The following is an 8,795-nucleotide window of genomic DNA, read 5'->3' as shown; positions in this document are numbered from 1 at the left end:
GGGTGGGATTTTTTGTGGCAACATTTCTACGCTGGGCAAAGCCCTGGTATAGACACAGTGGCATAAAACTCCTTTGACTGGGGGCTTATCTACACTAACACTTCACAGCGCTGCAACTGTCTCGCTCAGGGGTGTGAAAAAACACCCCCCTGAGCGCTGCAAGTTTCAGCGCTGTAAAGTGCCCGTGTAGACAGTGCACCAGCGCTGGGAGCTACGCCCCTCGTGGAGGTGGTTTTTTTAGAGTGCTGGGAGAGCTCTCTCCCAGCGCTGTGCTGTGACCACACAAGCCATGTTAAAGCCCTTCCATTGAAGACATGCCCTGGGATAGCTCACTTTACTCGGAAAACCAGACTAAGCTATGTGACAAAAGCCCTTTGCCACTAGAAGCTAGGACAGTTTGTCGGGAATAGCAATACCAGCAAACTTTTCCCAGTATCGATTAGTTTTAGCCCTTCTCTCCAAGGGCAGGGATTGGTGTGGGGATCTGAATCAGGAGGGGAACTGGCTTGTATTGAGCACCCCTCAATTTATTTTGGGGCCAGGTAATCACGGGGCATCCCAGTGAATGGAGGGGTCAATGGTTCATAACACCGTTCCAGGCTCAGACTGTTCAAATGCTTTTGTAAAGCGATTGCTTTATCTGCTGGGGCAGAGCTACAGACATGAGATGAAATGCACGGCAAGGCATAGCTGAAACATAGAATATCAGGTTGGAAGGGACCTCAGGAGGTCATCTAGTCCAACCCCTGCTCAAAGCAGGACCAATCCCCAATTTTTGCCCCAGATCCCAAAATGGCCCCCTCAAGGATTAAACTCACATCCCTGGGTTTAGCAGGCCAATGCTCAAACCACTGAGCTACCCCTCCCCCCATGACTTCATCACCTGCCACAGGCTGGCCCATGAGTGAGGTGGTGATATGGCTGGAGCCCACCGCTCAGCAGGGAGATGAACCCGTGCCTAGGGACATGCACTATGCCAGCACTGCAGGCAGCACTGTGGCCCCAGAAAGCAGGGAACTTGCAGGAAGGCCCCACTGAGTGGCTGCTGCCTTTCCTGCTTGTACTGCTTCAGACCCCCTGCCTCTAAACTCTCCTTTCCTCGGGTTGGTGATTCAAGCCATACCACAGCCTCGTATCACGAATCTCCCTGCTCCTGTTCCCATCTGGAGCCTTCATGTGGTTCTAGGGTTGCATGTGGCTGGGATGCCACCTCGTGGCCATTTGCTGCAGTGGGGGAAGGCAGTGGGGCTAAAGGGGATGTGCTCTGGGCAGGTTCGTGGTATCTGCCTGTAGTCCACACTTCTCGTCATTTGCTTTGCATTAAATGCAAAAATCAGAGTTAGTGCATCCTAAATTCTGAAAAAAGAAAAGGAGTACTAGTGGCACCTTAGAGACTCAATTCTGAGTTGGTAAAACCCTGGATCCAGAGGGGACCTTTGGTTGCCACACAGCAGTGATCCCTTGCACAACTTGATGCTTTGTCCTGAGCGACTGCTTATGGTTGTCATGGGAACCATGGCTTAGAATTCCCTGACTTGTGTGCATATCAGATACTCAGAATGGGGCATTGTGTGTTATATCAGGCAATGGGAATGTCCAAGTCCAACCTGATGCAGATTTTCCCATCACCTGGTAGCTTTTCAATGGAAGTCAGAGAGTGGAAACTGCTGCAATTTTCCTCTTCAGCTGGGGTAACATCTGTGTTGGGAAACAAATGAATTATACCCTTTTCCCTTCCCCAGGGCACCTCCCCTGGAGCAGGGACTCCCACCTTCCTCACAATTTCTAACAGACTCTGCTTCTCTGCAGGTCGACAAAGGGTGCCTCTAAGGCTCGTCGGGATCAGATCAATGCTGAGCTACAGACCCTGCGCTCCCTGCTGCCCATCTCAGCACAGGAGAAGGAGCGGCTGTCGTACCTCCACACCATGGCTTTGGTCTGTCTCCAAATCCGTGGGACACAGCTCTTTCCTCCAGGTAAATATCCAGCCCTGCAGCTATCCTATTCACAGCCAGGCAGAAGTAGTCCCTGCTGTTGAGTTTCTGCACTTCCAGTTGGTTGCAGAGCTGATCTCTAGCTCCCAGAGACTCCCACTTCATTAGGTCTCATACCTGCTTCAGGTAGGCAAAGCCATACTGTGCATAACAGCTGCTCCTCATACCACACTCTGGACATGGAGATTGCTCCCACGAACCATGGCACACCCCTTGTCAAACTGCTTTCTGGTTCCCATCTCTTCCTCCCCAAGGGCTACATTTGCAGAGTCATCACATTGCAGAGCAAGCAAGATGACTGTGCCTCTTGCTCTGGCATGACTACACCAGGAATAGCATGTTCAGTTCCGAGCCCCTCATTGCCAGAAAGGTTCCCTCAGTTTGAGGGTGGCTTTCTTCAGACAAGTGCAACAAAAGCCACGGTGTAACAGCCACAGGTGTTTAAAGGCTGGACATCTCAAGGAGGGTGGGCTTTAAGGGGGGCAACCAGGGTCAATGGAATACAATGTCAGGAAAGGCTTCTGCAGCCTGATGGGTCTGGCCACCCGGAGCAGCCTCCTATGGAAAGTGGGGAACCCTGGCACTCAGGACATTCACACCATCAGAGGTGCTTCCATCACCGATACTTGTTACCTGTCCCTCCCTGTTTGCGTTACACCCACTCTGCCTGTCTTCAGGGCACAGACTGCGTCTAACTCTGTGTGCACGTGCAGCACCCAGCGCTACAAGGCCCTGCTGCTGACTGGGGACTCTGGGCACTACCATAATAGACATAACGACACTAGTCTGGCAAAAGGCCTGGAAGCCGCAAAGCACGTGAAAGGAACTGAGTTCCCTTGGCGACCCAACAGGTGGCACCTCTCTCTCCGCGAGTTGGTGTTCTTGCCCCTCCCCCTCAGAAGGAGCTGCTGTGGAAGCTCTACGCTGCTCTTTTGGTTTTGCAGGCTCAGCTGAACGTGCTCCTGCCACAATGCCAGATCTGGAGCTGCTGTCCTCGTTGCCGGGGTTCATCATTGCTCTCTCTGCAGATGGCAAACTGGCCTACGTCTCTGAGAATGTGGCCCATCTCCTGGGCTTCTCTGTGGTAAGCTCACGTTGTTGCAGGTATAAGGCACCAGCCCACTCTGTTCCCACTCCCCAGTGGCAGGTTAGCAAGTCCTCTGCAGAGCTACAGACTGCGGGGGTGGCTGCTCCCATCACAAGGCTGTTACTGTTCATGTGCAGCGCCACACCACATACCAGGACACACCAACTGGCTTGGCTTTTGTTCAGGGCTGGTTTAGGATAATGAGAACCTGGGCCAGCGGTGATCAACGCTAACTGGCTAACAGCACGATTACCCTGACAATCCACAACATGGTTACAGGTGCTAGGCACCCACTGCTCCACCTGGAATCTCTCCATCTGGGCTCTGTTGCCTGCCCCATCCCCATCGTCCTTGCCGGCTGTTAATGGCTGAAGCCAAGGACTCTGGCAGCAGCTGTTTTTGCTTATGAGCTGCATGCGTTGAGGTGGCAGCTCCATCTGCTGCATAGGTGTGGTGACTGCTCCTCTGCTTCAGCTTAGCTGCTGTCTGGTTTTCTTTATACATCCAGCTGATCTATTTGCGTTAGTCTCTGGGGGTTCCCTGGTTTTAATAGTGGGAGAGTGAGGATGAGGTAAGGAATGAATGAGTGAGAGGCTGTGCTTATGAACTCAGCAGTCATTCACTGCTCTCATTCACAAAGGGAATGTCAGACCCATCCCTTCTCCCTGTTCTGTTTCTCAAGGTCAGTTGTAGTTGTCTCCTACCTGTGTTGGTTGGCGGAACCTGTTTTTATTTATTTATTTTTTTAATGGAAACTTGCTTCGTAGCATATGCTCTAGGGACATTGTTAACGAGACATTGTCTGCTGCTGAAAGTCTGGCCCATGCTCTGATCCTCTTTCACATGAAATCTTGAAATAGCTTCCCGCTGAGATCTCTGCTCCTCTGTCCACTTCTTACAGGGCACTCAAAACCACTGTGCCCATGGTCTAGTGGCCCAAGGACAGGACTGGGAGACAGGAGCTCTAGAGTTCTAATCTTGGCTGTGACTATGGTATTATGGTATTAGATATGTGATACATAAATAAGTACCCCAGTGGCACCAGGCCCAGTGTGAGCCAGTCTGTGTCTGTACTAATAAAGTCTCTTTTTGCCCTTTCCTACCAGGTGGAGCTGCTAGCCCAAGGAGACTCAATCTTCGACCTACTAGATGGCTCAGCACACGAGGCTGTGCAGGAGAAGCTCCACTCCGCTCAGGAGCAGCCAGGCACTGGTACGCACACACAGGACTCAAATCAGGATATACATGGCATGGGGGACAGCTGGGTTATTCATGGGGCTCGAGGCAGGAGTGTACATAATGCTGTGTGGTGGGGGATTAGTCCGTGCACCAGCCTGTGCTCTGGTGACTTATGCGAAAACCCCCTTCCGAAGGACAGTCTTTAAACAGATAAATCAATCCAAATAATTGCCACCCAGGCCTGCAGATGCTGGAGTGAAGGTCGCAGGTACGTGTCAGTGGCCCGAGTACATTTTATCTGCCAAGAATACTGGGGTAGGTCCACTCTTGAACCAGAATCCACGTGTCTTACTGTGTCCATGCTGAATCATTTTTAAAATCCTTGCACATCCACTATGTACCCACATCAAGGCTGCTCTAAACCATTTCAGCTGCACTGCCTTCTGGCTACTTATCCCACAATACAGCTCCCGCTAGCAGTTCCTTGTGGGTGATTTCAAAGGTCTTGTTTGGGTACTTCATGGTTTCCTTGGAGAATTACGGAAGGAGAGATCAATCTCCCATAAGTCACTGGGAAATGCCCAAGAGACTCCTATAAGATCCCTGGGGTCAGTGCCATTTCTAAACTGCTTTCACATGCAGGTGAGGCAGAATGCTTAGTTTACAATCCTGCCTAGGGAGGGAGAGGACAGGAAGCATGTCTTACCCAGGGTTCATCCCATATGAGTACTGACTGAGGCAGTACATCTAGACTGCACATTACTGAGATATGTGGTACGATTACTCCCGATTCAGTTTCTTGCTGCCAGGAGTAACTTCTCCAGGGATGCGTAGGGCTTCCCCTCCAAGCTCCCCCACTACAAAGTCAGTGTGGTATATTGGGTAGTTTCCTCACCAGAGGTAGACCCGGATCAAGCAGTTTGTCCCATCTATCTAGCAGCTGCTCACTTCCTAGGAGAAGATGCTGACAATTTACACAATGACTTTTTGTTGCTGCAGAAATTGTGTTTGTCAGTGAAATGCGCACATCCAGGTCCTTCCGAGTGAGATATGGAGGGAATCGGGCTGTGGCTGTGAGGGGCCGATTCCTCGCTCTGGATGGGATGATCTCCTCCTCCAGCTTAACATTCCTTGGCTTTTGTACTCCCATCATGCAACTGTCTGACTACGGGGATGGCATTTCTTATGATGCCCCGTTCCAGAGCCAGCACACACTGGATATGAAGGTCACTGATGTCACAGAGAGGTGAGGAATGGCTGCTGTTAGCATGGTCTTGACTGAATCCCTGGGACAGCAAGAAAGTTCAGATTACAATTGCACTCCAGAGCACTGTTGCCAGCCACAATCCATGCTCCGGAGTGCTGGAGCCAGGTCTCACTCACTGGGATGCTCACTGCCAGCCCACCAAACAGATATGCAAGCATTGCAAGTATAGACACCCCACATCCCTGCATGCCTCTTCCCCTAACCCAGTACCACTGGGGAGAGGGCCCGTTGCCACTTGCTCCTTCCTGCCCACACCAGCAACAAGGAAAGGATTATCCCTCTGTGTACCCCAAAACACTGGGAGTGGGCAAGTTTTCCCCACCTCTTTCCCTTTATCCTCACATCAGAGAGCCTGTCCTTTCCCCTAGCCAACACCCTCTACCTGTCCCTTCCCCATATGAGAAGCATCTCCAAGAAATCTGTTGTCTCAGATGCTGCTCCTTTCTGTTCTTCCTCAGTGTCATTTATCATCTTGGCTATCGGAGGGAGGAGCTGATTGGTCAGTCTTGGTACAGCCTCTTACATCCTGCAGATGTTGCATCAGCAGCTGCCCAACATGAGAGCCTGAGTAAGTGCCAAGCCTCTACGTATGTGGGGGAATGAGAGAGATTCTTTAGCAGGTTCTGAAAAGCAGCAGAGTTCACCCTGTTTTATGTTACAACTAACATTGACCTAATCTTCCAAGCCCCTCCCATGAAGCGCTCTCCTTGAGCCTGTCAGCAAGGCCACTGCTCTCTGCCATCAAATCCCTCTTCAAAATCCACTTCTGTGATTCTTACCAGAAATGAGCGAAGGAAGGAGCAGCCATTGGGTTCTGGGCCAGCAGCTTGCTCTGCTCTCACATAATGAATGCATTTGTACTGTGCCTGCCATCACTGTACCTCGGCTCTTGGGACCCTTGTATTTTCCACTGCCATGAGTATAACATAATTTGACTCATATGGTGTTAGGGCTCTTTTTTTGGGCCAAACCAAGCTCCTTCTCACGTACTCAGAAGCCCTGCTTGGCTCTGTCCACTACATTCCCGCGCTTGGGGATGACATTGGGGCCTGTGACCCTGCCAGGGGAACAGGACATGGTGCTGTGTACTGCCGTCGTGGGAGCCCTGATCACTCTGTGTTTGTGATTTCAGTGTGTGACACTGGGAGGTGCAATCAGCGCTTAGTGGTTCGCCTGCTCTGCAAAGACCTGAGCTGGGCATGGGTGCAAATCATAGCATCAAAGGAGTATGAGAGAGGAAAAGAGATAATCACCTGCACCAACTTCAGCCTCAGGTACAACCCCTTGTCCTTCCTGGGCTATTCCCTAAGGAGATACCACCTGCTCCTGACTTGTTTAAGGCTCAGTGTGCTGGGCACTTAATAGAACATAGAGCAGAACCAAATCCTGCCCTATAGAGCTGGTAGATTGAGCATGATGAGTGCAGTGGAAATCAGATTAATGTTACTGTCAGACAGAAGATGCTCACCAGATACCTCAAAGATTAAATTCATGGTGAGTGTGGGATAATGGAGAAGGGCAGAGATCTGGAGGGCAGACTGGAGTTATAGATGGAGGGAAGAGCATGAGAGTGTGACAGAAACAACTAGATTAAGCATGGTGACTGCTACAGGCCAAAATCAGTATCTGTAACGTTGTATTAGTGTCATGGTCCTGATAGTGGTGGCTGCCAGCTGGAGGGTTTTCTGAGGGCAGGGGCCATTAGACTGCCCTGGAAGCTCCTCCTTTCTGGGTAAGCTGCTGGAAGGCTGATGCTGGGCCTCCAGAACCCTACAGGGATAGACTGCATCCTCAGGGACTGGTACTTCACCAAGAGGTGGGCAGTTGTTAGGACTCCTGACCCACATGGTCCTAAGACCTTGTTGACCCCTTTCAGGCTGCAGGTGAATAGGGAGGTCTCTTTCAATGCTTACTTCAGTCCCTGACACATTTTTTGTTTTCTGCAGTGAGGAAGAAGCTCAGTATCTCCAGGGCCAGAATCCATGGCATGGAGCCATCTCTGCAGCTGCCCTGAGTCCAAGGCACTATGCCAGAGAAAAAGAGCACAAGACACTGCCAAGAACGCTAAATCCCTTTCCACAGGAGGCAGTAATGCCTAACCATGGAGCACCCAACTATAGTCCCTGCCAGTTCCCTAATGCCCATCAGGAGGAGATGCTGCCAGCTTCCCCACAACCTTCCTTCACCACCTGCTTCCCTGCTCCCACTGTAGGGGCTGAGTTACCCTCCCAGGAGACTAGGTGCTCTATCCTACCCGATGGGCAGAGGAATCTGTCCTGCCCCTTCAGTGTTTACAAGTCACCCTACAGCCAGCCCTTCTCCAATCCTTGTGTGCTCTGTTCCCCAGAAGTTTCCCTTTCTCCTGGCAGCAGCCCTTCTATTCATGCTTGTCCGGTCCCTGTAGGAGGGCAGTCCCCAGGCATGTCCCCTGCAGTGTTCCAGTCCTCTGAGACAGAGAGATGGGCAATCAGTGTGTTGGCTGAGCAGATCCACTCCCTGGCTGAAAGCCTATCTCAATACACAAAGCAAGTGCAACCAGAGACTCCTAATGTCCCACTGTGGTCTGAGCGACCCATTGCTGACAGCCAACTGGGGTCAGGACAGGGCTGGGGCAACTCTGGAACAGTGGCTTGCCTAGCAGAACCCTGTTTAGATGAAGACATCATTACCAGTATCTTAAACAATCTGCTGGAAAATGGCGGTCCAAACTCACCCACCACTGCACTGGGGTCATCACCCACTATCTTGCCTTCAGACTCTGACTCACAGGGTGGCCCTCCATTCCAGATACCCATGTCTCCAACAGTCACCTGTCCAGATCAATGCCTCTTCCTACAGCCTTTGACCACCTCTGCGTCATTTGACTCCTGTGCACCAGTGTCCCTATGGGATGGAGATCTCAATGAGACTCCATGGTGCACTGCAGCAAAATAAGGAGGCCCTGGGCTGCGTTTCAGTGCTAGAGGTGGAAACCCGTCTCCGCACCCTCTTCTGCTCTCCAGTTGCGTTGCAGACTCGGCTTCTTCTGCACCTTCTCTCAGAAGTAGCACTGGAGGTGGAGGAGAGAAGACACTGTTATCTGTCTTTCCCATTTCACTGTGATGTAGTTTCTTCCCTTCATTCTGTGGAGGGGGATAAGTGGAAGAAAAGCTATGACTTAACGAGGAAAAAAAACCTCCGTTCTCTGAACCAAACATGGCCCTTGTCTCTACCGCCTGGAGAACAGCCAATGGATGGGTGTAGCATCACGTTCACTGCCCCTGTTCTC

The 8,795-nt window shown here is 51.3% G+C and overlaps 1 protein-coding gene across 1 annotated transcript; it reads left to right on the top strand.

Moving 5' to 3' along the window:
• Positions 1-2,952: 2,952 nt before the first annotated feature.
• Positions 2,953-8,502, top strand: LOC144262348 (neuronal PAS domain-containing protein 4-like). Its single transcript, XM_077812085.1, has 6 exons — positions 2,953-3,078; positions 4,188-4,293; positions 5,260-5,506; positions 5,986-6,095; positions 6,660-6,801; positions 7,474-8,502. Exons 1-6 carry the CDS (start codon positions 2,965-2,967, stop codon positions 8,459-8,461), a joined length of 1,707 nt encoding a protein of 568 aa, XP_077668211.1. The 5' UTR covers positions 2,953-2,964; the 3' UTR covers positions 8,462-8,502.
• Positions 8,503-8,795: the final 293 nt, after the last annotated feature.

Source organism: Eretmochelys imbricata, chromosome 3, assembly GCF_965152235.1.
Source record: "Eretmochelys imbricata isolate rEreImb1 chromosome 3, rEreImb1.hap1, whole genome shotgun sequence".
Lineage (NCBI taxonomy): Eukaryota > Metazoa > Chordata > Testudines > Cheloniidae > Eretmochelys > Eretmochelys imbricata.
The sequence above is the reverse complement of the archived record's forward strand: the minus strand, read 5'-3'. Positions and strand labels throughout refer to the sequence as shown.

What these genes read in the sequence shown, in the direction of transcription:
- LOC144262348 (XM_077812085.1), top strand. Translation starts at nt 2,965, where the DNA reads ATGCCAGATCTGGAGCTGCTGTCCTCGTTGCCGGGGTTCATCATTGCT. An exon ending in ATCTCCTGGGCTTCTCTGTG is followed by an intron (nt 3,079 to 4,187) that starts GTAAGCTCACGT and finishes CTTTCCTACCAG; the next exon opens with GTGGAGCTGCTAGCCCAAGG. An exon ending in GTCACTGATGTCACAGAGAG is followed by an intron (nt 5,507 to 5,985) that starts GTGAGGAATGGC and finishes GTTCTTCCTCAG; the next exon opens with TGTCATTTATCATCTTGGCT.